We start from the raw sequence: 27,949 nt of genomic DNA, 5'->3' as shown, positions 1-27,949 counted from the left end.
TTGCGCTCGGCCTCGTTGACAAAACCATTTAGTGGCAGAACTGACGCGAAAAGCCGGCCTCCCACTTCCTGACTTCCAGGAGAGAGAAATGTTCCCCGATGTCCCTAAATGGGCAAACTGCCATGATGTGACCACATGCCCTAGTGCCTTTCTTGGGATTTAGTCCCAGGTAAGTGACAACTTTGGGAGAGGACAAGAGGTGTTGTTACGGATACTCGTTAGCCCTGCAGACAACGTGCCCTGTCCCAGCTGCCCATTTGTGACCAGACGGCATCCACCACCCATCGAAGGAGGTGGTTTGTTTGGAAGCCGGTTAGTCCTCTGAGGCCTCTTGACCCTCCTGGAGGTCTGAGCACGGCCCTCGTGCTTGGTCGGCTGCGGATGGGACAGGGTCTCGGGGGGAAGCCGGCCAGCTACGCGGGTGGTTGCCGTGCAGCACGGAGGCACTAAGGTTGGGGTGGAGGGGCACTTTGGACAGCCCCCTGGGGCCCGCCTCATGGCCCTTCTCCACTTCCTCTGGGTGAGATGACGAACCCGATGGGCAGGCGGGCTCGAGCAGAGGCTGTTGGGTTTGGACACAAGGAGCTTATTGTAGGCGTTTCCTGCTCACGCTTCTCTCTTTCATTTCCCGCCCTTTGTATGCACCGTCACTGGTCACCCTGGCGCCACCGTCTCCCCCCCCCCACACACACACACTCGTCCCTGTGACACTTAAGACACTTGAATGTCACGGTGAGTCACAGTGAGCAGAGTCTGAGTGCAGGCGGGTTCCCGAGCGCCGTGTAACTTCTGGCCTCATTATCCTCTCTGAGCCTTAGTTTCCTCGTCTGTGGAATGGCCGTTGAGATCATGTGTGCCTGTCAGGGCCGGCACGGTAAGTGCTCAGTGAATCACGGCTGTTTTAAGGAGAGCGCGGACTGGACCAGGCTGGATTGTGGGCAGTGCTTGACTAACACGTGCCTTCAGTGGCCCCTTCCCTGCACTTCGTGGTCTCTGTCAGTGTGGGGACGGCGCCTGCACGTTTGGGTTTTGCCTTAGCGTGCAGGGAGTTCGCTGTGTCTCAGCATCTCGGGTGAAGGGCCTTGTTGAGAGGCGTAGGGCTCCAGGGCGCTGTGCTGTCACCCTGCGGGCAGCATGTTTCCACCGTGAATTGAGCCGTCCTCCCGGCCAGTGGAGCCCCCGGTGCTCGTCACCCACTGTAGAGTGTGCTTCCCGGCCTGGGGAGGCCAGAGGCCCGCCCTCCTGGACCCAGCAGCTCGCCCCTGCCTGGCCCCGCTGGCCCTGCTCCCTCTCGCCACTCCCTTCCTCTGCCGTACTGACCAGGTCTCCCGATTCACCGTGGCCCTGCTGGCCCAGGGCCTTCCCAGCATGCTCCTCCCTCTGCCAGAAACACTTTTCCTCGGTCCACACGCCCGGCCCTCCGCACACACACTACAGAAAATGAAAACCTGGCCAATGCAGCGAGTCTTTCAGGCTCCAGTTTAGGCCGGTTTCCTTGCAGGGCCCAGGGCGGAAGATGGCTTTAGGGCACCCATCCCCGCCTTACTCCCCACCCACCCAAGTTCTGCTGGCACCCGAGCCCCGTCCCGGGCTGCCTCTGGGGGCGTGCAGCCCGCGGTCCGCGCACTCGGCGCTCTCGCAGTTGGGTTACGGGGCCTCGGCCCACTCGGTCGCAGTCGTGCTTGCGGGGGTTTGTGCAGGTCTCTCTTCCCCGTCCCTCCTGAGTGTCCGTGTTGCGACTGCCTGACACGCTGCGCACCGGGCACTGCGCATCAGAGGCTTGAAAAGCGCCCTGAGCCGTGTTGCCCCCGACGATCATGCTCCCCATCCTCTGCAGGGTTCCTTCCTCGCCGAAGAGGAGAGAGGGACCGTCACAGGCTCTTCCTCGGCATGGCGCCAGGTCAGACTGGACTTTGTTTACGGGGAGCCTTCTTCCCTTGGGGCCATGCGGGGGGCCCCCCTAACCTGGGCAGGTGGGGGCAGTGTCAAGGGGCACGACCATCACCAGACGATGTCGTCAGAGGGTTCACACTTCTCCAGGCTCTGCCGTGCCTAAGCCAGCGCTGTTGCATCGGTGCCTTGTGCCACGCGTGGCTGTTGCCCTCAAAGGGAGAAGAAATTCCTCCCGAGCGGAGTATGGAGCTCCAGATTTCTTTGTACCTGGGGGAGAAGCCCAAGTGGGGGCCTCTCATATTTGGGGAATGGGCCCAGGGTCAGCTGTATAGCACAGAGATAGGACCTCTGTTTTATCAGGCGGTCTTCTTTGGGTAAGACATCGGAATTAAAAAAAATTTTTTTTTTAGCATTTATTTATTTTTGAGACAGAGACAGAGCATGAACGGGGGAGGATCAGAGAGAGAGGGAGACACAGAATCCAAAGCAGGCTCCGGGCTCTGAGCTGTCAGCACATAGCCTGACGTGGGGCTTGAACTCACGGACTGCGAGATTATGACCTGAGCCGAAGTCGGACGCTTAACCGATTGAGCCACCCGGGCGCCCCTGGGTAAGAGGTCGGAATTTTATTATTTTTATTTTTTTTATTTTTTTTCTCAACGTTTATTTATTTTTGGGACAGAGAGAGACAGAGCATGAACAGGGGAGGGGCAGAGAGAGAGGGAGACACAGAATCGGAAACAGGCTCTAGGCTCTGAGCCATCAGCCCAGAGCCCGACGCGGGGCTCGAACTCACAGACCGCGAGATCGTGACCTGGCTGAAGACGGACGCTTAACCAACTGCGCCACCCAGGCGCCCCAGAGGTCGGAATTTTAAAGCCAAACAGTGCTTCAGTAGATTGGACAGAAGAGGCAGCCAATTTGAGATTTCAGAACTGGACTTCCCACGGATGGTTTGGGTTTCCTGCCCACAGAAACGAAATGTTGAAGTTAAAGCGGCACCATGTTCTTAGCAGCCGGGCTTTAACCAACTTCAGGACACGTGAGGTTCTGTGCTAATATTTTTGTTTTGATGAAAAGTAGAAACACCACTCTCAGCCTCCACCACAAAGAATACAAAAATATTATTGTAAAGAAATTAAATGTATTTCAATTCCTGCTTCGTGGTCATACTTCAATTTGTAAAGAGAGTTGGAACCCAAAACGCTTTAAAAGGTGACCTTCAAAAATGTGCCAAATCTTCTGCAGTGTAGACCCATGTACAGATTCAGTCCACTGATTTTCACGCATTTTTTCAAACATCCAGTAGCTTTTGGGAAGCTGCGTATTTTCATTATTAAGACGCCCTCAGTTCTGAGGACGTTGTGGCCGGCAGACCAGTTGCAGAACAAAAACTGAAAACTGTCTGCGGGAGGTCGAAGGCAGCAGGGTGAGTTCACTATGGACCCAGGCTTCCTGGAAGAAAATGAAGCGACATGTTTTTCTCCATGGGCACTTGGTGGCTCTCAGAAAGTTCTGGTTGAATGCCCTGGGACTGTCCGCTGCCATCCCCTTCTTCCTAAGGAATGGTTTGACAGACCCCACCCAGACCGTGTCATAGGCACATCCTGCTTCCTGTCAGATCTGGGGTACCTGTGCTTGGGGATGCTGGGTCCCTAGCACATTCCTTTCTTTCCCAGCTGGCTTTGTTTTCCTGTGTAGAAAATTCAGAGTTTTCCATCTTAAATGTAAAAATGTGGTTATCATCTTAGAATGTGTTCTAAGGACTTCGAAGATACTTTTGTTTTCCACTAAGAAAACCGTTCATTCGTGGGTTGGGATGAGTGTGGGAAAAGGACCCATCCTCCTGCCTCGGGGCCAGCTCCTGAGCAGTCAGGCTGAGCCCTAGGCCTAGCAGGGTGCCGGCTTTTCACCGAGTCCTAATTCTGGGCCCTCTGACACAGCCCCTCCGCTTGTAGCCTCTGTGCGTTTTGTCCAGGTTGGTTTCTTCTGATTGCAGATGTGAACGCGTGTAGCTTTGTGTGTGCTTTTGATAGACGCCTTGTCATTGACCCACTTGTCTACCTTCGTGAGAACCACTGCCTTAGAGCAATTACTGGAGGGAAAACCCACTTTTTTTCCAGCACAGAGTAGATGCTAAACAAACATTGTAGCCTGATATGAGCAAGGATACACAGGGCAGGAGAGCAATTGTGACCACTCTGGTCCCCCACTTCTGGTGAACGTTGTTGTCCTGAGCACGTGCGCACAGTCAGTCTGCGGGAAATATCTACTGACTTACCTGTGCTCTGAGCCTTGTACTAAAGATACCTGTTTTAGCCCGATTTCCTGGCTTGGAGTGGCTGGTTGGTTGGAATTTGGTGACGGGGACGAGTAGTCACCCCTCCCCCCCAGCCCCATGGCTGTGCCAGTGCAGGCCTGTTCTAGGCACAACGTCTACATTACCTGTCTCCCTGTCAGAAGGGGCTTGTCCCAAAGAACGTTGTTGTTGTTGTTGTTGTTTTAATGTTTGTTTATTTTTGAGGGGGGGGCAGACTGCAAGTGAGGGAGGGGCAGAGAGAGAGAAAGACAGGGAATTCGAAGCAGGCTCCAGGCTCTGAACTGTCATCACAGAGCCCGATGTGGGGTTCAAACTAATGAACCGTGAGATCATGACCGGAGCCGAAGTCAGAAGCCTAACCGATTGAGCCACCCAGGCGCGCCCCCCCAAAGAATGCTTTGATGGGAGATGAGAACTTCTCTGTCGTAGTCAAAGGATGTACCTGCCTGTCACTTTGGCTCTGCTGAGTTTGCAGAGTCCCCCCATCTCCCGCTCAAGATTTGGAATTTCTTGGCAGTTTACCTCTTTCTGCTAGATCTTTATTCCCCTGGAGGACTAGTTAAAGCCCAGATTCCTGGGTGCCTCCCCTAGAGACCTTGATTCATTAGGTCTGGGTTGGGGTGGGGTGGAGAGCTGGTATCCTAACCGGCTCCAGGCCACGGTGCTGCCGTTAACCACCCAGACCCTTCACTCATGTTGGGGGAAGGATTAAGACACTGTTTGGTCCTAGAACTGGCTTGCAGGGTTACAAAGCAAAATGGAGTTTAAATGTTTTAGATTTTTGATACACTTCGTGTACTTGATCACAGCATTTCTTGCTGTGGTTTGTGGTCAGAAAAGGTCGGAAGGCTACGGAGTGCTTCCGTCTTAGAAATGGCCCACCTGCTGGTGCTGTGCCCGGGCCCGATCGTCGGTTCCAGAGCCAGGGCGGGAAGCTCAACCAGGGCCCGGGTGACTCGGGAGAGGGCTGTGCCGCAGTCTCGATTGCCCCTGCCGGACCCCTGACCTCATTGTGTGAGGCGGCTTCTCCACCCCACTCTCCCCGTGGAGAAGGTTCTTCAGCATTTTAAGCTGGTTGTGATGGAAATAAGTTTCATGAAATGATGTCTAGCCTCACTACCTCAGTGCCCTCTGACCGTTTCTATTCTGTTTCGTGCTTTAATCCCTGGAATCGGTTTGGGGACCTGCTGATGGGTCGTGACTTGGCGTGAACGTGAGCAGGAGCAGGCACCCTTCCTGCCGGGACTCCCTCGGTTCTGTCTCTCAGAGATGCCTCTCTTACCCAGGGCGACCCCGTCCCTTCACATTTGTCATGGTCCTATGCCATCATGTCTGCTCGGCTTACACAGCTTTAGGGCTTTCTTCACGAACTTTTCCTGGGTCCTTCAGGAAGTAAACCCTTCGTTTCTTTAGCACTTGACTTGCTCTGCTGTGTACTGGGGCTCTGCGTGGATGGCTTTACCTCTCTGTTAGCTTCTACACCACTTGAGGGCAGAGCCTACGTTCCCGTTCAACCACGGTCCGGACCAGACTTTCTGCGGCACCGAATGCCCAGCATGTGGCTGGTGGAAGGAGCTGAGCCAAGTTGTGCGCCACTGTGTGGATGGCCGCAGGGCCCAAATTTGGTGGGTTTTTTGCTTGTTCACTTATTTATTTTTGAGAGAGCAAGCGCGCGCACAAGTCGGGTAGGGGCAGAGAGCGAGGGAGACACAGAATCCGAGGCAGGATCCAGGCTCCGAGCTGTCAGCGCAGAGCCCGACGCGGGGCTCGAACCCACAAACCTCGAGAGCATGACTCGAGCCAAAGTCAGACACTTCACCGACTGAGCCACCCAGGAGTCCCTGAATTTGGTATTTAACCTTGTTTCAGTGGGAAAGTGCATCCTGATTCCAAACCGCTGACTTTGAGAAGATAAGTCTCTGCCTCCTTCCTTCTTCCCTGTGTGGCCTGTGGCTGTCCTTCCTCCTGGCATGCTGAGACGGGGCCTCAGACAAGCCGCAGGAGGCTGCCTCCTGTGGAAAGATTTGGCCCTTTAAAAAGAACTTCAGTTCCAGGGGACACAAAGAATACATGTGCTGAGAGAGAAGATGGGAAAATGAGCTTCCTTCTGGAGAATTCTAGAATGAAGCAACTGGATTCTTCCTAAAGGCAGTCTTTGGAGTGGAGTGAGTTTCTGGAAGGTTCTGAACAAGAGAGAGTTTGGAGAGAGCGAAAGGAATGTTTTTTGGCTGAGCCTGAGACCCAGGAAGGGGCCACCACTGAAGAACTATCTTGTAACAACACATAGTGACACCATTTTGTTACTAATCACAGACCGTAAAGGTGTAAATTCTGTGAGAACTGGGAGGCCTTTTTGACTGCGGAAAGTCCCCTTCTAATGCTTCCTAGCCAAACGGCAACTCCAGCCGTTGCTCAGATACATGTTCTTCCGCGGCCCATTGTTTTTGGAGTTATTTAAAAATAGTCTTGCGTCCCATCTGTAACCCCACCTCCCAAGGTGAGAGAGCCGGCGTGTGACTTTGGCCTCTTCCCCTCAGGCCAAGAGACCGTCTGAGATTTCACCACTAAGAGTATTTTTAGCCCAGGAGCTAACACAGCAAGAAGGTCTTTGATGTGCTGCTGCTGTGAGCCATCTTGGTCTTGGACTTTTCCAGAAGGGTGTGATTCACTTTTATAAGCGGCGCTGGCCTGAAAGTCTTGCTTTCTGCTCTTGTGGCAACTTGCATACCTGGCGATCAAAGTTGTGAACACATCTAATAAACAGTACTTGCTAGGCTTTAGTTTTCAAAAGAGGAAGAGAGAACGTACACTGAGACGTGCCGTGTAAGTCGGAAGCCGGGGGTGGGGACGGGGTGGCATGCATGGCCAAACACAGAGCCCTGTACCTCCTCTTGGGTGCTGGTTCCCTTTAAGTGGAATGCTGATACAGAGAGAATGAGAATATTCCTATAGGAGACAAGAGCCCACAAGTCTCCCCCCCCCCCCCCCGAGCCTGTATTCCACTTATTTGAGCCATCTTTAAAAAATTTCTTTTTGTTTACTTGAGAGAGAAGCAGAGAGACAGTGTAAGCAGGGAAGGGCAGAGAGAGAGAGAGAGAGAGAGAGAGAGAGAGAGGGAGGGAAACACAGAATCTGAAACAGGCTCCAGGCTCTGAGCCATCAGCACAGAGCCCGACACAGGGCTCCAACTCGACTCTAAGCTGAAGTCGGACGCTTAACCGACTGAGCCACCCAGGCACCCCTTATTTGAGCCATTTTTAAGGGTGTTTATTCACTTCTCCCTCTACTGCGTTAGGAGACTGTGTGGCTGATGTGTGAAACTGCAGTGGGTTCAGATCCAGGGTCTGTCACCTCACAGCCTCAGTCTCCCTACCTTAGAGAGCCACTATGAGGACTAGATGAGACAGGCCTGAACACTCACTGTGCGGGACATGGGCCCAGCTGTTGCCATGTGGTTCCTCAGAGCCTAAGCAGTGCCTTGTGCACACAGAACTGATGCATTTGTCTGGAAACGAGTTGGATTGGCTATCAAGCTCTAAGCCAATGAGATTCTGGCTTTGACTAAACCAGCATGACTTCAGATTTTAGTCTCAGAATTACGAGGGCCCTCAGAGCCTCTGGGTGGTTAGACTGTCTGTGGCTGTTAAGTGATTCACAAACGGAATAGCTGGGCATCACCAGTACTGGAGGGGGCTGTCTTTTTCTACCTGGCCCTCCACATGTTGTTTACTTATGACACTGAAGTTGTCCCACGAGGAGGAGAGATGTCCGGGGGGCTGGTTGATACTTTTAGCCATTACTGAGGAAGGAGCCCTGGACTGGCCTGGTTCAGGATGCCTGGGTCCCAGGCTGGGGCATATCTGATCCCAAGGCCTCCGCTTCCTCTGCAGGCAGACTCGGGATCCTTTCAAGTTCTCAGGCTGCATGGAAGCTGAGAGCCCACTGCTCACTGGGCACCTGCCCAGGGGTGCCACCTTGGCTGGCCACTGCTGCAGAGAGGTTGACATTGATCAGCACTTGATTCTGAACGCGTAGAGCAGAGTGGGGTTGGTTCCCCCACCACCACTGGTCTGGACTGTCATGCGGAATGAATATTTCTTCCAGAACAGGCCCCCTGGCCACAAACATATTTGAGAGACAGGAACAGAGGGTCAGGGTCCATGAAAAACACACATCAAAGAACAGCTGAGAAGACCCTTTGCTCATTTTGTTTCGGAGAAAAATTCCCTGCCTCTCCTTCACCCCCGCCCCTTACTGCCCTCCACCCACGTGCCTGGGAAGCCAGACGTATGCCTTTGGAGAAGTGGTCACTTTCAGATCCCTCTGTGGTCCTCAGAGACTCGTGAAGCCTTTCCCAAGCCAGCACCTGTTTGCTGACTCGGATGCATTTCCTTGGTCCCCATGTGAAATGCCTAAGGCCCGGAGCTGTCCCTGACAGCCCAGCCCGTCCTCCTGCCCTCGGAGCAGGCTAGGCCTTATTCAAGGCCTCTGGGCTGCAGAACACTTTCGTCCTCCTCTCAAGCGGGGCCGTGAGCAGCTGAAAAGCCCCTGCCTTTGCCGACCAAGTCTCCATCCTGGGCCTCCTCGCTCCGTGTCATGACTGCGGGCTTTCCCGGCTCTCCACTGCGAGATCAGGGGCTCCTCGGAGAGAGAAGCTGTATCTTGCTCCTCCCTCTTGACCCTTGCACCTTGCAGATGTCAGGCCTGTAAAGATTTATCGAACAGGTGAATGAGTGAACGAATGTGGATGCCATGTAGTGCCTGCCCTGTGCGTATCTGCTGCACCGTTTCCCGGGCGATAAGGAAGGGAAGGGACTACAGGTGACCCTTGTCCTTTGACTCTCTTCTTGCTCTGTCCAGTGAGCTCCTTCTGCAGCGTCCGAAGCTTCCAGGGCTTTGGCTCTCTGCTCTTCCTGTTGCCTGGGAAAGAAAGAAATATGCGCCTGCTGACAAACGAAAGTGGTTTTCCTCTGGAAGTCCAGAGGGTGGCCTGACAAATAATGAGCCCTCGGGGGCCCCGCGCGGGGCCAGGCACAGCTGAGGCCAGCAGAGTCCTGGTCTGCCACAGCCTCCGCTGCCCGTGAGCGCCCGTGCCCCACCGCTGTGGCCTGGCCCCACATAAACAGGCCTTCCTGCCTCCAACTTGGGCTGCTTTGCTGGTGACATGATGCTAAAAACTATGCTCTGAGGCCGTTGAGGAGAATTGTTTGAATTCTAAACTGGCATCAGTCCTAACGCGCAAGTTCCTCTGAGGGACAGAGGCTGCTCCAAACAACTCCACCTAAGGGACAAAGGTCAGGGTGGACCCTGCTTCCTGTTGTAGCCAGGATGCTGAGTGGTGTGGCGCACTTTGGCCCCGCTTACTCTCTGCCCAGTGCTGTGGTGTGTTTACTCAGAATAAGCTTATTCCCACCCCCCGCCCGTGTCTCATTCCCTCCCCCTCCCTTCTCTCTCTCTCTCTCTCTGTCTCTCATCTCTAGAAATAAAACTCTGGAGAGGTGACTAATTCACATCTCCGGATGTCTGCAAAGTCTGTGGCTTTAAGAATCTCTAGGTAGTTTCCAAACAGTGATGGAAAAAAAGTACTTCCTTGGGAGTAGGCCGCCCTGGGGGCAGGCTGACCTTGACTTGTTCACAGCACGTGGAAGGGCTGCAGTTGCCTTGTCTGTGACGGGGATGTGTGTGTGATTTATGGGGCGGGGGCTGAGGGGCAGTGTTGGGCCCTGTGACTTGGTTTCCTCGTCTGTCAAACGGAACAAAAATACTTTCCTTCCAGTGTCAGTGTGAGGATGGGGGATGACATAGAACTCCCCGCACGGGGCCCAACTTCTGACGGGACGTTTGAAACAGAGGCTGCTGATTTAACCATTTGATTGGACTCCAGGAGGGAAGCAGTTCTCAACCCTGGAGGCCCCCCCTTCCCCTTCTCTTGGGCCATCTGTCCGGTATTTGATGAAGGTTTGATAAAAGGAGTACGTCTTGGGGAGAACTCTGTGTGTGAATTTATTCAGAGCCCTCTCTGATGGCTGTGGGTGAGGCGTGTGGACGTCTCAGAGGCTCCACCTTTCTCTCTGAGTGAGAAGAGAAGCTACAGGAGGGCTTTGAGCAGAGGGGCGACCTTCTACGAGGATCCGTCTGGTTACTGACTGGAGAAGACTCTAGAGAGGCAAGGCGCTGGGGACTGTTGGAAGGGTGGCATAGTGGCTTAGGCACCAAGTGGCTATGGCTTGGGTCAGGGTGTTGACGGTGCAGGTGGTTATAGTGGGGAGATTCTGGATGTACCGTTAAGGCGGGATTCACAGAATTTGCTGAAAGACCGGATGGTACACGTGAGCGGGAGAGCAGAGTCCGGGATTCTGACCTGAGCTCTGGGAGGATGAAGCTTCCTGTTTACCACGATGTCGTGGCAGCAGATCCGGGAGGGAGTATGGCGAGTGCAGTTGTGGGGTTGAGCTGCCCGATCTAGACCCTCCAGAGGAGTGACCAGGAGCTCGTGTGCAGAGACAGATCGCTCAGCAGTTAAGCGGCGCCGACCTTCTCCGTCAGCACAGGCCCCTGGGTTGTCCTCTGGTTGCTCGGCTTCCTGTGCCATCCGTATGCTGCCAGCACCCCCACGGGTACCTCCAGCCCCCATCCATCTCCTTAACTCAGACTCGCCTGTCCACCTGCCTAATTCAAGTTCCCCTGGATGTCTGCAGGGGAGGGTGTCTCCTGTGTCCGGTGTCCCGATACAGGGCTTCTTGGCACAGGTGAGATGTGCTCAAGTGTTTGTTGAGAAGGAGTATTGTTTATTTTTCAGACTAACCTCGTGAATAGGTACTATTACTATTATATAAAAATACACCGATTCGGTCTTGATTAAAAACAAAAGAAATTATAGAATACAGTTGTGTTTATGCTAAGTTCTTTATGTTTTATTTATTTTGAGAGACAGAGAGTGTGTGCAGATGAGGGGCAGAGAGAGAGAGGAGACAGAGAATTCCAACCAGGCTCCATGCTGCCAGCACAGAGCCCGACATGGGGCTCAAACTCATGAACCGTGAGATCATGACCTGAGCTGAAATCAGGAGTCAGATGCTTAACCAACCGAGCTACCCAGGTGCCCCTGCATTAAGTTCTTTAAAATTTCCATACAGCGAACAAAAGTAGAAAACACCATCTACTGGTGATTTAAGATCATAAAAATATTTACATTTATGTAAGTTCTTTTTATTACTTTTACAAAGACGAAATAGAAACTTCGTAAGATACTCACGATGCTTCCTGGGATATTCAATGGAGAGTGATTTGGAAAGACACTCACTCTGGATTGTTCATGGTTAAATAAGTTTGTTTCAGAGAATGGGATTTCCTTAAATTTTAAATGAGCTGTTCATCTGACCCATGTAAAAATCATGTGAGCTCTTTTTTAGAAGAAGCTTAGACCCCCGTGTCTACTTTATTCCAGCATTTCATTGATGTATACCATGAATCAGAAAAGCACACCTGGCTTTTTAAGTACTCAGCATGGAGAATTCTCACAAATCCAACACACCAGTGTAACTGGCTCTGAGCAAAATACAGTGTGTCCCTCCCTCCCTCCTGTCCCCTGCTGGTTACCCCACACCCCAGGCATCACTGCTGGCTTAACTCCTCAAATCATAGATTAATTTTGCTGGTGTTTGTATTTGTATAAATGGAACACCATACACAGTGTCCTTCTGTGTGTGTGCCTTCTTCCTACGTTTGTAAGGTTCATCCATGTTTTTTTTTTATTTTTATTTTTTAATGTTTATTCATTTTTGAGAAACAGAGACAGAGTGTGAGCAGGGGAGGGGCAGAGAGAGAGGGAGACACAGAATCCAAAGCAAGCTCCAGTCTCCAAGCTGTCAACGCACAGAGCCCGATGGGGGCTTGAACACAAGAACAGCAAAATCGTGACCTGAGCTGAAGTCAGACGCTTAGCCGACTGAGCCACCCAGGTGCTCCATAAGTAGTCTGTCTATTAGCCATTTGGATATCTTCTTTTGTGACGTGTCTGTTCAACCCGGAATCTGTTTTTAATCATTACCAGTTATGCAGAGAGAACCAAAATGGTGCCTATATCAGGTTTGAGCCCAAATCCGAGGTGAAGCTTGGTTTCTTCTGTAGACAGTAGGCGTAGCCTCTCTCCTGCACCCCATCCCTTCTGCCTCTGCCCCGAGCCTCACTCTTTGGCTCCGTCCCTGCTGGTCTGCACCCAGCTCAGGCATCTGGATAGTATCTTCTCAGTTTTTCAGTGCTCATACCCGTGACCTGACCGTTCCATTTCTAGGTCTGTCTCATTATACAGGCACCCAGAAAGGTACGCCTGAGAGTGCCCATCAACGCGGCATTGATTGAATAGCAGAAGTTAGAAACCGTCCGCCAGGAGACTGGGCACAGAGGTTTCAGCAGAACGTCCTTCAACCATGAACCGTGTTTGCATGAAAAAACGCCCACAGAAGTTGACAAATACTTCATCTCTGCCATGTGTGGAGTTATGAGGGATTTTCACCTTCTGTGTTAGATATTTTTGCAGTGCTTGGATTTTTATAACAAGGTTGTTTCACTTTTTGTTGCTGGAAAAAAAAGAAAAGAAAAGCGAGCTACTTAACTCCTCCCAGCAGCACCAAGTCGTCAGTCCACTGCCAGAGCAAACGGGTCGCATGAACAGATTTCTCGGGTCGGAAGAGGCCTTGCTGTTGCGAAACCCCAAACGCTAATTTTCCCTCTGCTTTAACACGAATAGTTCTATATTAGGTAAGACAGAGGATCTTTTAATATGGAAATTGTTGGAAAAAGATGAAACCTCAGGTTGCTTTCCGTTCTAGGCCGTGGCTATTTTTAGCTAAGTGTTGGCAGAGGCTTGGTGATGTTATCAAGTAACAGTAATGGCTTCCATTTATTGAGCATTCGCTGTGTGTCAGGTCCTTGGCGAAATGCTTGACACACGGGGTTGTGTTTAATCCTCACCGCAGCCCAAGGAGGTAGGCCCCGAGGTTATGCTTTTCCATAGGCGAGGAACGTGCAGCTCAGAGAGGTACAGACGTAGCCCCCGTGTACGGCCGAGCTCCGGGTGAAGCCCACGTGCTGGCTGCCATGCCCACAGCCTGGACTCTTGTCTCTATCTTTCCATTAGTCTGTAAAAGTTTAAATAGGTAACAGTCTGAAATCCTAGGTTTGAAAAGGTTTTTCCTAGGGGCACCGGCGTGGCCCGGTTGGTTCAGTGTCCAACTCTTAATGTCGGCCTGAGTCACGATCACACGATTCCATGGGTTCGAGCTCTGCGTCTCGCTCTGCACTGACAGAACCTGCTTGGGATTCTGTCTCTGCCTCTCTGTGCCCCTCTCCCGCTCGCGCTCTGTCTCTCTCAAAATAAATAAATAACTTCAGGGAAAAAAAAGTTCCTCCTGATGTCCTCATGCCACTTCTCCACTGGGGTTACCCTTTTTACACGTTTGGAAAATGGGGGAGTATGGGTTGGGTAGACAGCATTCGGATGGAACTCCTGTAAATGGACAAAGGTGCCACAATTCTGTGCCCAGTACGCTGTAAGTAACAAGAAACTGGTGGCCACGGTGTTTCTCAAGACTAGCTGTAATAATTTTGGAACTGCCTCGAAGTGTTACCCACCGTGACCCTGACTTTGTGGTCCCGTGGTTGATATTTGGAGACTGCCCTTACCCAGAGCGAAGTTAAGCCCTGACAGAAACCACTGCTAAGTTGGGATCCCAGCTGCTACAAGTGACATTTGAAAGGCCGGTTGATGGGTACATTTGTCAGCCACAGGCAGAGACCGCTGTCGGGCTTGGCCGGGGGGCACATTGAAAATCTAAGACTGGGGCGCCTGGGTGGCGCAGTCGGTTAAGCGTCCGACTTCAGCTCAGGTCACGATCTCACGGTCCGTGAGTTCGAGCCCCGCGTCGGGCTCTGGGCTGATGGCTCGGAGCCTGGAGCCTGTTTCCGATTCTGTGTCTCCCTCTCTCTCTGCCCCTCCCCTGTTCATGCTCTGTCTCTCTCTGTCCCAAAAATAAATAAAAAACGTTGAAAAAAAATTTTTTTTAATTAAAAAAAAAAAAAAAAAAGAAAAGAAAATCTAAGACTGAAACCTCGATACCTGGCCGACGACTCAGGAAGAAAGTGGTGTGGCTTTGGGGGTTTGGGGGTTTTTTTGCGATTTGGTTCTGTGAACAGGCTACGTGCCTCTCTTCCAGTCTGTCTTTCCTCTCTGGGTAGAGAAGGACCTTCGTCTGCCCGCTGGGTCTGCATCCTGAGATGGTCGCCCCAGAAAGTGCCTGCTCTCCGTAACCTTGTAGCCATTTATACAGACTTGTGAGGCCCTGTAAGCCATCCTCTCTCTGGAAGAAATGACTAGCAGATTAGTCATTGGGAGTTCCTGACCTTCCGTGGTGTAAATGCCACACTGAGCAGTGGTCGGGCGCTTTGTTTTCTTAAGTTCTGTCGATAACCTTTGAAGTTGCTCTCACAGATTTGATAGACCACAATAAGATAGCAGTTTATGACATTTCTTCTGTGAAGGAGGGATTTTGTTTCCCTCGGTTAGGTATGGCCATAAAGACAGCGTACCAGTCAGGCTGTGGCAGGTGTTGGTGGGGAGGGGATGTAGAACAACTGGGATCTTGATGGTAGAATTGCAAAGTGGCGTGGCCATTTTGGAAAATCATTTGCGGGGCGCCTGGGTGGCGCAGTCGGTTAAGCGTCCGACTTCAGCCGGGTCACGATCTCGCGGTCCGTGAGTTCGAGCCCCGCGTCGGGCTCTGGGCTGATGGCTCGGAGCCTGGAGCCTGTTTCCGATTCTGTGTCTCCCTCTCTCTCTGCCCCTCCCCCGTTCATGCTCTGTCTCTCTCTGTCCCAAAAATAAATAGACGTTGAAAAAAAAATTTTTTTTTTAAATAAAAAAAAAAAAATCATTTGGCAAAATCCATAAAATTAGGCGCGCCCTGGTGGCTCAGTCGGTTAAGCATCCGACTTCGGCTCAGGTCATGATCTCACGGTTTGTGAGTTCGAGCCCCATGTTGGGGGTGCCCAGAGCCTAGAGCCTGCTTAGAATTCTGTCTCCCTCTCTCCCTCTCCCTCTCCCCCGCTCAAGCTCTGTCTCTCTCTTTCAAAAAGAAACATTAAAAAAAAATTTTTTTTAATCCATAAAATTAAATATATATACTCTATAGCTAAGCAGTTCTATTCATAGAAAGCCCTTGCATGTGTTCCGGGAGACATGTATGGGAGTGTTCATGGCAGTGTTGTTTATAGAAGCTGGAAACATGCCAGCGTCCCCTGGGATCATGGAATATATGGAATTTCACAGCACTGAAAACGAGAGCACTTCCATACACTTCAGCACGGTTGAACGTCAGACCTACTACTGAGTGAAAAAGCAAGAACGTGAGAATATTTGCAGCATATTTCCATTTATGTAAGCGTCACAAACCTGTAAATTAAACTATGCTTATAGATATAAACTGTCACAAATGGTAAGGGCTGATGAGCACAAAAATCAGCATCGCGGTTACCCGTTGTTGGGAAGAGAGATGCGATCACGAAGGGACGTGAGGTGGCATCAGTGGACCTGATAACTTTCCGCCTCTAGAGCCATGCTGTCCGATCCAGCAGCCTCCAGCCACATTTCAGGTACTCAGTAGACACGCAAGGCCCGTCACGTTGGATGGTGCAGATACAGAACATTTCCATCATGGCTGAAAGTTCTGATGGACTAGCTTGGTGGATGCACGTATTTAATTTAATTCTAAATTGTGTGTGTGTGTGTGTGTGTGTGTGTGTGTGTATTTATATTTATGAAATCTTTCAAAATTTTGTTTTAATTTCAGTAGTAGAAAACCTCTAAAAACATACACACAGAATCTGAATCTGAACGTGTACCTTTCTAAGTGAAAAGCCAGGGAATGATAAGGGAGCGGTCAATAAAGCTACCGGAGAGTGCCGTACTGTGGGAGCATCTCTTTGCCATTGACCTCTACTCCAGATGATTGATACACTTGAGGGACCCAAGAAAAGGAGCAGGAAGGTGTGTGTGTGTGTGTGTGTGTGTGTGTGTGTGTGTGTGTGTGTTGCTGTTGGTGAAATTACCCTGACACAGCTGCCCCCTGTTGCTTCCTTCCGCCTGCTGTCACTGCTTGTGGTGCTTTATCAACACTCAGACACAGTCGGAGCAACCTGCATCTAAGTCACCTGAAATCTATGCTGCCGACCCGACGTTGCAAGGAAAAGATGACAGGCAGCCTCTGAGTGAAAATCTGTCCTAGTTAGTGCTGTCTTCTGTTTCCAGGGGTGACGAGGTTCGTTATCATTAGGAAGAACCTGCTTTCTCCACTTGATTTAACACCGTGTGTGCTAAAGGTAGCTGTTTCGAGGCTGTGAAATACTCCCAGGAGAGAGATTTATTGGTAGATGTAGTTCGTTCTTTAAATGCTGACGTGGATTCCCAGCCGTGCCCCGAGACAGACTAGAATTTCAGGCTGAGGTAGAGAGTGCTGTAATATACTTCCTGCGTTCAGTTTGCTCTCAGGTTGGGGGTGCCCTTCGTTGGCCCTTGGGTCATGACCAGAGCTGGCTCCTGCAAGTGCAGGAACCAGAGAGGTCTTTTGGGGAGCCGTCCGTGCCTTGCTCGCACACCCCAGTTCCGCCCTCGTCACGATGGCGGAGATGTGAATCTGGCTTGTCCGTAGAGCAACTCGGGGCGGCAGACAGGCACAGGCAGAAGTTGGTTCCCCATCCCAGGCCTCTGAAGGTCTCTGACCACGGAAGCAAACCAAAGAAACCGTGCATCCTGCCTAGACTTCCTCATTTGTGTCTGCTTTTCTGGCCCTGCTTTCAGTCTTAGTGGCTCCGATGGAAGTCGTAAGGATTTGTACACTGCTCTAACATCCCATCTGGCTCGGGAACCTGCCTGGTCAGTGCTATGCCTGCAGGGACACGAGGGCCGAGGAGACACGTGAAACCACAGAGCAGAACAGATTACGGATAAAAGCCCGTTTGAGGCTTCGGGTCGGTGCAAAGGAAGAGGAGGAAGACTGTAAGGCCCACGGTCACCTAGGGTCGTGAGTTAAAAGTTCACTGCTACAGAATCGCCTGATAAAGATCTGTAAGCAGTTGGGAGGTAAGAATTCAGAGTTTGATCAGCCTTGCTACCCATCCAAATCCTATAGTTAGTTTGGCTAGCTCCTTGCATTGAGGTACCATGTGCCTGGCACTTGGATAAGCACCTCATTGCGTTACCCACAGGCAGCGTCTCATTTATCCTACATCACGTCAGCCATCCTAAGAACGGTGTTACCGGGGCACCTGGGTGGCTCAGTCGGTTAAGCGTCCAACTTCGGCTCAGGTCATGATCTCACAGTTCGTGGGTTCGAGCCCCACGCAGGCTCTGTGCTGACAGCTCAGGACCTGGAGCCTGCTTCGGATTCTGTGTCTCCCCCCCTCCCGCCCACCGCCCTGACCCTCCCCTACTGTGCATGTGCGCGCGCGCGCGCTCTCTCTCTCTCTCTCTCTCTCTCTCTCTCTCAAAAATAAATAAATAAGCTTAAAAAACGAAAACCAAAAACAACGTTACCAGCCCCATTTTCCAGACAAAGAAACTTAAGACTTGGAGAGGTGACTTTGAAGTATTTTAACCCAAACAGTCTGACTACAGAGCTCACCCTTTTGACCATCTCTTTGGTCCAGAGTGCAATGTGCTTCTAGAAGACTTGTGCGGAGCAGATAGTTAATCTGACCCTGCCTGCCACCTGGAAGGTCTGACAAAGGAATCACACTTTGTCCCCAAGGTCACGTGAAGTAATAACAGACACACTAACCGGCTGTCGTGCAGGGTGCTATGTCATTCGTTTGGAAGGGTATTTTAGTACTGCATAGCTGGAAAAATGGAAAGGGGACGGGTGCTTTTTATTTTTAAAACCACAGGTATTTGTTTTTCTGCCGCATAGGATCGTGTTCTGTTCCCCAATTTTCGACCGCTTTCAAGCATGAAAATTTCAAATGTGAATTTCAGCTGGTCTCAAAAGAAGCAGTCCTTTTTGCAGGGCTATTTTTTGGTTGATCAGTTCGTTCACTTGTTGAGTGAATGTTGAATGTTGGCTGAGCATCTTCTCTGGGCCAGGTACCATGTCAGCACTGGGGATGCGGGCATGAGAAGGGCAGGTGTGGTCCTCAGTGAGTTGGCATTCTTGTGAGGAGACAAGCACGTCAGTAAATCGCTTCACAAGATCGTGTCAGACACTGGAAAGCACGGAGGTAGATGGCGAGATGGAGGAAGGCCTGGTGCGTCTTTGCTTTTTTAAAAACAGCTTAATTGGCATATAATTCACGTATACGATTGACTCATTTAAAGTGTAGCATGCAGCGTGGCTTGTTTTTTAGTAGTTCACTGGGTTGTGCAACCATCACCAGATTCTAATTTTAGAACATTTATGTCCTCTCACCAAAAGAAACCTCATACTCATTGGCAACCCCTCTCGTGCCCTCTCCCCTTCCCTCAATGTTGGCAGCCACTGATCTACCTTCTGTCCCTAAAAGTGTGCCTATTCTGGATACCATCAGTGGTCTTTGGGGAGACCGGCTTCCTTCACTTAGCATAAACGCTGTCAGGATTCATCCGTGTCGTAGCAGGTGTCAGAACTTCATTTCTTCTCTTGTCAAGTAATATTCTGTTGTTTGGATATGCCACACTTTATTTATTCGTTCATTGACCTTTGAGTTATCTCCACCTTTTGATTATTACGCATGATGCTGCTGTGAGCTTTTCGTGTACAAATCATGTGGATAGATGTTTTCATTTCTCTCAGGTATATGCCTAGGGATAGAATTGCAGGGGTGTAGGGTAACCGTGTTTGATCCTGTGAGGAACTGACGGATATTTTCCACAGCAGCTGCACCATTTTGCATTTCCAGCAGCAGTGTGGGAGGGTTCCAGTCCCCCAGCCTTCACCAACGCTTGCTTTGTTATAGGTCTTTTTGATTATACCTGGTAGGTTAGAAGTAGTAACTTTTGTCAGTTTGGGCATTCCCCTGGTGACTAATGATGGTGATTTCATATGCTTGTTGCTCATTTGTATATTTCATCTAGAGAGATGTCTGTTGAAATTCTTGGTTCATTTTCAGTTGGATTATTTGCCTTTTGTTTTGGATTATAGGAGTTGTTTACCTTTTCTGTGTGCAAGTCCCTAGCAGGCATGCGACTTGTACATACTCTCTTCCATTCTGTAGTCTGTCTTTTCACTTTCTTGATGGTGTCACTTGCAGCACAAAATACCGTCTTAGTTTCGGACGTACAGCATCATGATTGGATATTTGTATGTATTGCCAAATGATCACCACAGTAAGTCTGAAGTTTTAAATTTTGATGAAATCCAACTTGTCTAATTTTTCTTGTGTCACTTTTGATGTTATATCTAAGAAACCATTACCAAATCCAAGGTCACAAAAGTTTTATCCCTAAGTTTTCTTCTAAGTTTCTAGTTTTAACTCTTACATTCAGGTCTGTGCTCCATTTGGAGTTAGTTTTTGTATATGGTGAAGTAAGGGCCCAGATTTGTTCTTTTGTATGTGAAATACCCAGTTGTGCCAGCACCATTTGTTGAAAAGAACATTCATTCCTCCACTGAATGGCCTTGAGACCCTTGTTAAGCATCCGTTGGCCGAAGACACGTGGGTTTATTTCTGGGCTGTCAGTTCCATTCCGTTGTTCTGTGTGCCTGTCCTATACCAGTACCACGCTGCCCTGATTACTGCAACTCCATAATAGAACATTTTAAAGTCCGGAAGCATGAGTCCTCTAATTTTATTCTTCTTTTTTCCCACATAGGTTTGACTGTTCCATGTTTCTTTTATTTCCATACTTACTTTAGGGTTAGATTGTCAATTTCTGCAAAAAAAAAAAAAAAAAAGCCAGCTGGGATTCTCATAGGGATTACATTGAATCTGTAAATCAATTTGGGGAGTATCGACACTTTAATAATATTAACTCTTGATTCATTTATTTAGATTGTCTCAATTTCTTTCAACAACGTTTTGTAGTTTTTAGTGTTGGTCTGGCACTTCTTGTGTTAAATTTATGCCTACGTATTTTATTCTTTTTGAGGATATTGCCAATGGGAGCTTTTTGTTTTCGTTCTGTTTTTATTGAAGTAGAGTTGACATACAGTGTTATGTTAGTTTCAGGTGTAGAACGCAGTGATTCGGCATCTCTATACCACAAGTGTGGCCCCCTCTGTCACCAAACAGTGCTTTTGCAGTGTCACTGGACTATATTCCCTGGTTGTACCTTTCATTCCAATGACTTATTCATTCCATAACTGGAAGCCCGTATCTCCCACTGCCTGTCACCCACTTTTCCCATTCCCCACCTCTTCCCTCTGCATCTGTCATCATCAGTTCCCTGTAGTGTAAATGGAAGCGTTTTAAAATTTCATCTTGGAATGTTCATTTCTACTGTTTAGAAATCCAACAGACACTTACATATCGATCTTATATCCTGTGGCTTTGCTGAGTTTATTAGTACTAATAGCCTTTTAATAGATTGCTTGGGATTTTCCATATACAAGATCAGCTACAAATAGACATAGTTTTATGTCTCCCTTTCCAATCTGGATGGCTTTTGTTAAGACTGTGACACCAAACAGGAATGGTGAGAACAGACACCCTAGTCTCATTCCTGATCTTGGAGAGAAACCATCCAGTCTTTCACTATGTTCCAGAGGGTTTTGAATACCTTAGTGCGATTTTAGTCCCCGATGCTAACTCTGAGGCCGTGCCTGTGCTGCCTGGTGACCTTCCCTAAAGGTTGATCCAGAAGGGCCTTCCTCTCCAGTTCGTACAACCTGCACCCCTGTGATTCTGCTGTGGTGTTCTTTCTTCTTAGCTGGTTCCCTTAGGCTTGGGTCAGCTCATCCTACAAACTCTGTAGAGGACACCGAAAGCGTTTGTGGGTTCTTTTCCCACGGCTATTTGACCATCTCTGACTTCCACCATCCTGAACAACCCAACTACATGGAAATTGCAGAAATTAAAACGTGCAAGCAGCAGCGTTCCAGCGGATCTTTCCTTTGCTTTGTAACTCTGAAACAGCCAGGGGAAACGATCTGTTTGGGGACGATGCTCGTTTCTGCAGATGGTCACGGAGCGCAGCTCCTCCCCACCCCACGTCTAACCATCGGCACCTCCTTGTTTTCAGACTCTCAGCGCTCCCATCTCTCCTCCTTCACCATGAAGCTCAAGGACAAGTTCCACTCGCCCAAAATCAAGCGAACGCCGTCCAAGAAGGGAAAACCAGCTGAGGTGTCGGTGAAAGTCCCGGAGAAGCCTGTGAACAAAGTAAGCGGACTCTCTCTAGGTGTCTGTCCTGGCCTTCGCCTACTCCGAGCAGTCGGAGTTTGTGCTGTGTTTAAGTTCACCCCCTGGGGATCAGCTTCCACTGCAGAGCACGGATTTCGTAGCGTTCCCGTGCTGCCAGGCAGGGGCCTGGAGTGTCCTTGCGAAATGTGAGCCTTTGGGACGGCGAGTGTTTCTCCTGTTAACCAGAGTCAGGTTCTGTTGGCTGAAGCAGTTCTCCTTTCCCAGATGTATCATCCTCTGGGCATTCAGAACAGCTCAGTGCATCGTGTTTACGCCCCAGGATGCCACCTGCCTGCCCCCAGAGAGCCCCACGTTGCCCTGGCACGCACACACATAGAGGGAGCTTTGTGACGTCCAGAACGTCCTTCGTTTGGCTTTAGGGCCCATGCTCTGAGACATGTCAAATCCTTGAAACCCAGCCAAGGATGTCCTCAAGCACTAGTAACCTCAGCAGGGCCAGTGAAGCCAGATACGTTGAAACAGCTGTAGATGTTCATCAATCCCTCCCTTCAGCCTGAAACGGCCATTTCAAGCTCTGTAGGAATCCAGGTTTCCTCTCTTCCAGGAGGCAACAGACAGATTTCTACCAGAGGGCTACCCTATCCCCTTGGATCTGGAGCAGCAGGCAGTAGAATTTATGTCCACCAGTGCTGTGGCTTCCAGGTCTCAAAGGCAGAAGGTCAGTGTGACGTTAAGAACAATTGGGTTTGCCTTGCCTTCTACTGCAGAATCCTGGCCCATGGTTTTGGGGATGGAAAAAAAAAATCTCTTGCAATATCCCTGTGTTGAATTGGGTGGCGACTGTGGGCTTAATCGTTCAGGAAACAGTCCAAGGGGCCTTGGGTAAAATTAAGAGTTTATCCAAGTCCCTGTGGTCTTTGGAGAGAGTTCAGCACTCCTTGACGAAACCTTGGGGGTCCTTTCTGGGGTGGGTTTGGGTGTGCTGCTTGGGTGCAACGGGTTCTGGGGGAAGTGGGTAAGTCTTCTCTCTCAAGACCAGCTCTTTCTTCCTTGAGTTGCTAAGATGATCTGAGCAGTTAAGAAGGGAAGGGCGTCTACGGTAACAGGTGCTCTGTGAGGCATCTAGCAAGCTCAGTGTGGTGAGTGCACTCAGAACCAAGCACTGCGAGAGCCAGGGACACCTTTTGTGCCACTGACGTTTATCCAGCTTTAGCACTAACGTGCTGGCTGCTTTACACTTACTCCTACTTAACACTCCTAACAGCCCTGGAGGATGGAAACTTACTTTGCAGAAAAGGAAACTGGGCCTGCAGGAAGATGAAGCATTCACCATCACACAGGAAAAGGTAGTGAGGCTGAGATTTGAACTCAGGCTGCCTCACATCCAAGTCAAAACTCTTGCGATGCATTTCTAGTTACGAAAGCCAGAATGTAAGTGTTAACGCTCACACGTAACTGGACAGAAAAGCAAAATTAGCCCCCGCAGCGTAGAATTAACACAAGCCTTGTAGAGAAACGCGGCCTCTCTCCAGGGCCCGCCCAGAGCGTAGTCGGTGGAAGAGCTTTCGTCACAGCCGTCGAGTCAATGCCACTGGCAAACAGACGCCACGATTCTTGCATTTTACAGCGTACCTGTATTTTTGTTTTGTTTGTACTTTGACCAGCAGGATATCTTAAAATTCTAGTTAGAAGTGGAGACAATTAAGGTTTTAAGTCCAAAAGTCGTTTGTTGAATAACCCTTTTTCCCGCCTCATCTGGTAGCAAAAGAGGCTGAAGAAAAAGAGGAAATAAAGTATTCAGTGTTTGCCAGATTGGTCAAATTCCAGATTGAAGAAGAATAGTAATAGAGTGGAAGATCAGTGTGTGCCAGAGTCATTTTCCGGGTCCCTCCGTACGGCCCCCTCTGGGAGCCGAGTCCGGTAATGGGGCCCACGCACGGTGCCGGTGGCCCCTGTAGCACTCGAGCAGGCAGTCGAGGGTGAAGTGACTTCCGACAACCGCGTTCTAGCAGTTGGTGCCGGGAAGAGACTGGTTCAGCCACTCGGTTCTTGGAACTTTTCCCCCTTTGTTCGTTCCTCCGAGAGAGGTCCCTGGGGGGAATTCGGTGCTAAAGTGTCCTTCGCTTGGTACGGGTTCCTGCAGATTCCAGCAGACGTTGGCAACGTCTGGAGACACTTTGAGTTGTCACGACTCGAAAGGTGAAGCAGGTGTTACTAGGGCTGGTGGATAGAAGCCAGGGGTGCTCGTAAACATCCTACATGGGACGGCCCTGCCCACAATGGAGAATTATCCACCCCAAGACGTCAGTAGTGTTGCTGCTTAGAACCCCCTATTCTGTAGCCAGGAACTGTGAGTATGAGCTTTACCCAGGAAGACTGCCACTCTGGTTTTTGGTTGTCGCCCTTTAAGAAGGGTTGAGTCACTCTGCTCTGCCCCAAGTCAGCTGCCTGAGACGACATGAGCACAAACCTGTTGTCTCGTAGGGGCCCACAGGCACAACTGGAGGTGTGGGGAGCCTGCCAACATGTGTGAACTTAGAAGACCATCGAAGAAAGCCGAAAGCACGCGTGTCATTCGCTGTCATTGTTATTTATTACTCATGAGCTCTCCTACCTCTTAGAGAATATTTTTCTCCGTGTTCTCATTTTAATCCCAGTTTCTATGCCTGCCATTCCCTGTCTAAACACACGGGAAACTTGTCACCCGGTAGATAGCAGCACAGATTCAGGTTCATGTACGGCTTACGGAGGGTCTCATTGCCTAGGCCCTGTCCCAGGTGATTTCACGTGCTGTCCTACTTACTCCTCTCCATAACTGTGTGCAAAACCTCTTATTATTCCAAATGTACGGACTTTGGGCTCTGGCCCAAGTTTTCTTGATCAAAATCTGGTTTTCCCTTAAGTTTTATGCACTGCTTCTATGCACATTCTTATTCACGTCCCCACATGGGGGGGGGGGGGCGTATATCAGGTAATATCCTCTCTGTTTTTCAGATGAGGAGCCTGAAGTCACTGGCCCCCAAGCCCAGTGGTGGCTTCGAACCTAGTCCCTCCCCTGGCACCTCTACCCTCATGTAGCTTCCCGGCTTGTGGAGGGATAGTGGCTGGTGCCTCATCCCCCACAACAGGGAGGCTGTGCCCGGGTCGGGGCACCTGCCTCTGAGCTTGTGCGGCTGGGCGACAGAGCAGAGCCAGAGCTCTGGGTTCCCAGTTCTGGCGAGTGCTCCAGCTGGTTGTCTCCTTGTAAACTCTTCTGACTGCTGGCTGCATTTTGCAAGAAGTCGGAGCTGTTCAGGAGCAGAGGTGCTTTGAACGCACAACACTCAGAGGCCATTAATTCTGGGAGTGCAGTTTGCTGGAGAGTTAATGGATGAAACCAGACTGTGCTAAGCTGTCGGCTCCTTAAGTAGGAGCCCAGGGCAGCTTGGCTATTCAGTGGCTCATTGGATCTCTCTGCAAATGATGGGAAGATTCTTTTTGCTTCAGAGTGCCTTCCTGCCCCTTCTGGGTGCCTCCCATCTCCAGGTCAACCCCTTTCTCCCTAGCAAACCTGATGACATTTCCTTTCTTTCTTTCTTTTTCAATTTTTTTTTTTTTTTTTTTAGTGTTTATTTTTGAGAGAGAAAGACAGCGTGAGCAGGGAAAGGGCAGAGAGAGGGAGACGCAGAATCCGAAGCAGGCTCTAGGCTCCGAGCCGTCAGCACAGAGCCCGACACGGGGCTCACACTCATGAACTGTGAGACCGTGACCTGATCCGAGGTCAGATGCTTGACCGACTGAGCCACCCAGGCGCCCCCCGATGAGATTTTCTTATAAGGTTTCCTGCTTCCTCCCCATCTTTCATCGTTCCGGGTTCCAAACACGTCCCGATGTGCCGAGATAGCAGTGCCGTGGTCAGGGTCCTCCGGCCACGCTGGCCGCCGGCGTTTCAGTCACACTGATGTCTGAGTGTGACTCCTTCATACTCACGTTCCTTGTGGCCCTGGCGGGCGACGGCAAGGCGGAGAGCTCTTGTCTGTGAGGCAGGAAACAAGTGCCTGGCCTCAAAAACAGTAAATAAACATGTGAGGTCATGAGAAGATGAAAGGTGGGGGTAATGAGGCTCCAGTGATGGGGGGTGGGGTGGGGAGGGGGGACAGGCACTCCCCGCCTTAGGGAATCCACTCTCTGTGGTCTGCAGACCCCCTTTGGGGAAGTTTCCCGTGGAGAAGAATTGAGTCAGCTCTTCGAACGTTGTCTGACTAAAGAAGCTGTTTACTTCTTGATCCCATTTACCTATTTTCTTTTGCTATTCCCATGGAATAAATGCCTCGAGTATTGAATGTTATTTAAAATGACATTCGCCATCATTTGAGAAGAGAAGAGTTAGTGTTCAGAATCATAATCACTTCTTATTATATGTCATTGGTGTATCTCCTTAGAGATTATTGTTTAAATCAGCTTTTTTCTAGAAATGTTCTTCTTGCCCTTGGGTGCTTTTATTTGTATGTTCGCTGGACCTCAGAGAGCCCACAGGTGGCAGCTTTCCTCATATACAGCAATCGCAGTTTGCGCTGGACATGTAATCAGTTCTACTTGAATCGGGTATCCATTTTTGGATTTATCTGTCTTACAGATCATCTTTGATTTCCCTTCCCTGCCAGCCAGCTGGGACCCGGGCCTCTGACCTGAGGGCCATATAGAGGGAGGTTGGGGAAAGGAACCAAGGAGTGTGTGTGCCCACTGACTGGATTTGAGGCATCCTGTAGTCAAGGAGAAAAGATTTGGGCATGGGAGTTTGAATACTGCTAAGTGCAGGGCTCCGGAGTTCATTTTCCTCCTCGCTGTGCTTTCTTCGGGAGCAGAGGAACTATGGATGCTGTTAGCATTTGCTACACGAGCGATGATTGAATCGTTGCTACCTGCCCCAGCGCCTTCCCCTTTTCACCCCAGAGCATCCACCCCTTCTAACCCTGGGGTTTCTAGACCCTTTGGGTGAGCCAAGCCATTTCATTGAGAGGGAACTGCATCTTCGGACTCAGTGTGGGAATCTAGTGAGGGGTCCTGGGAGAATGGGCTTTGAACACAAATGCCTCTGACCATCTTCTGTCCCTGAGATCTTTGAAAGGCCTGGGGTCTCTTGATTTGGTTTACTGGATGGATAGGCACCATGAGATTTAACTGCGGGTTCGCTAAGCTTCCTACAGCCATCAGCAAATTAGTCCTCACTATGCTTAATGTGCTATCTCAGTGTGGTGGAGAAGGATCCTCGAAGCAGTTTTCAAGACCTCAGCCACATTCAGTCTCTACCAGGAAGGGAATTCAGAAATATCTGAATGAACGTTCTTGGTCCGAGCTCCCTTCTGCTTCCTAGCCTAGCCTCTGTATCCTGACTGCAATCCTTAGAAAGTAATTTGGCTTGGTTTCTGCAGCAAGAAGTCTCTTCTGCTTGCATCAGTCTCCAGCTAGTCGATAGGAAAGCGTACTTTATTTTTTTCGAAACCGCTCCCTCTAATCTCTCTCCTCCCTCCTTATGCTTAACATTTCCTTTCAGAACCTGAGCTGGCTGGAAGAGAAAGAGAAGGAGGTCGTTAGTGCCTTGCGCTACTTCAAGACCATTGTGGACAAAATGGCTATTGATAAGAAGGTACTGGAGATGCTTCCAGGGTCAGCCAGTAAGGTGCTGGAGGCCATCTTACCCCTGGTGCAGAGCGACCCTCGGATTCAGCACAGGTGAGTTGCCCTGAAATCCTTGACTGTGTCAGAGCAAGGGAGGCCTACGGGCGTCTTGGTTTGGGGGCCCTTCAAACTTAGGGCTCCTGGGAAGAGTGAAGAGTGCGGGGAGGGAAAAGAGCCTTCTCCCCACCCTTCACAGCTATGACTTGATGCTCTCCCAAGGTCGAGGTCGTTGTTACTCATGAGGCCTCGACCCTGAGGGAGATCTCTAGCCTTGCTCGGGATGTAGCCACAGGGTAAGTCTGTGGTGGTTTCTTGGCCTTAGGTCATTGGCAATAATCACATTGATTTGGACACATTTCTAGTACCCTTCCATTAGCCGTGGTGTATTACGACATTAAATCCTATTAATACCCAGCCTGGTAGAGACCTCAACTGCCTAGCTGATTAGGCCAAAAGAGATCGAGAATCCCATTCGAGCATGGATTAATGAAACCTTTAACTGTATCAGACCAGGATCTCCCAGACAGCACCCGGATTCCCTGGAAGCCAGGGATGTCGGGAGGAGTCAGCCGGCGTCCCAGCGAGCTTTGGTTGAGGAACACTTACCGCTAGAGTGCGTTTTCCCATCAGAGTCTGGGAGCAGCTTGCTCTGGTCTTCACTGTTAGGTAGAGAAGGAAAAGGGGTACTCGGTGTGGTCTTAGCTGAGGCCTAGCAGAGGTGCCCGCTGGCTCTGTGTTTCTTTTCTGGTA

The 27,949-nt window shown here is 50.2% G+C and overlaps 1 protein-coding gene across 16 annotated transcripts in view; it reads left to right on the top strand.

The window, feature by feature from the left end:
* RAPGEF1 (Rap guanine nucleotide exchange factor 1) overlaps positions 1–27,949 on the top strand; it is a 132,746-nt gene that overhangs the window by 45,111 nt on the left and 59,686 nt on the right. For 5 of the 16 annotated variants that reach the window (XR_007146439.1, XM_047830912.1, XM_047830911.1 and 2 more), the window contains exons 1-5: positions 820–874; positions 1,838–1,900; positions 21,420–21,559; positions 22,146–22,259; positions 27,075–27,253. Coding sequence is in view for 15 of the 16 variants with exons in the window: in XM_047830912.1 (XP_047686868.1) it covers positions 835–874; positions 1,838–1,900; positions 21,420–21,559; positions 22,146–22,259; positions 27,075–27,253 (536 nt within the window). In the remaining variant the exon portion in view is untranslated. Of the gene's footprint in view, positions 1–819; positions 875–1,837; positions 1,901–21,419; positions 21,560–22,145; positions 22,260–27,074; positions 27,254–27,949 lie in introns of those variants that run through there. The other 11 variants (XM_047830906.1, XM_047830919.1, XM_047830915.1 and 8 more) reach the window with 4 other exon arrangements.

The sequence above is a fragment of the Prionailurus viverrinus genome, chromosome D4 (genome assembly GCF_022837055.1).
Source record: "Prionailurus viverrinus isolate Anna chromosome D4, UM_Priviv_1.0, whole genome shotgun sequence".
Classification (NCBI taxonomy): Eukaryota; Metazoa; Chordata; class Mammalia; order Carnivora; family Felidae; genus Prionailurus; species Prionailurus viverrinus.
The sequence above is the reverse complement of the archived record's forward strand: the minus strand, read 5'-3'. Positions and strand labels throughout refer to the sequence as shown.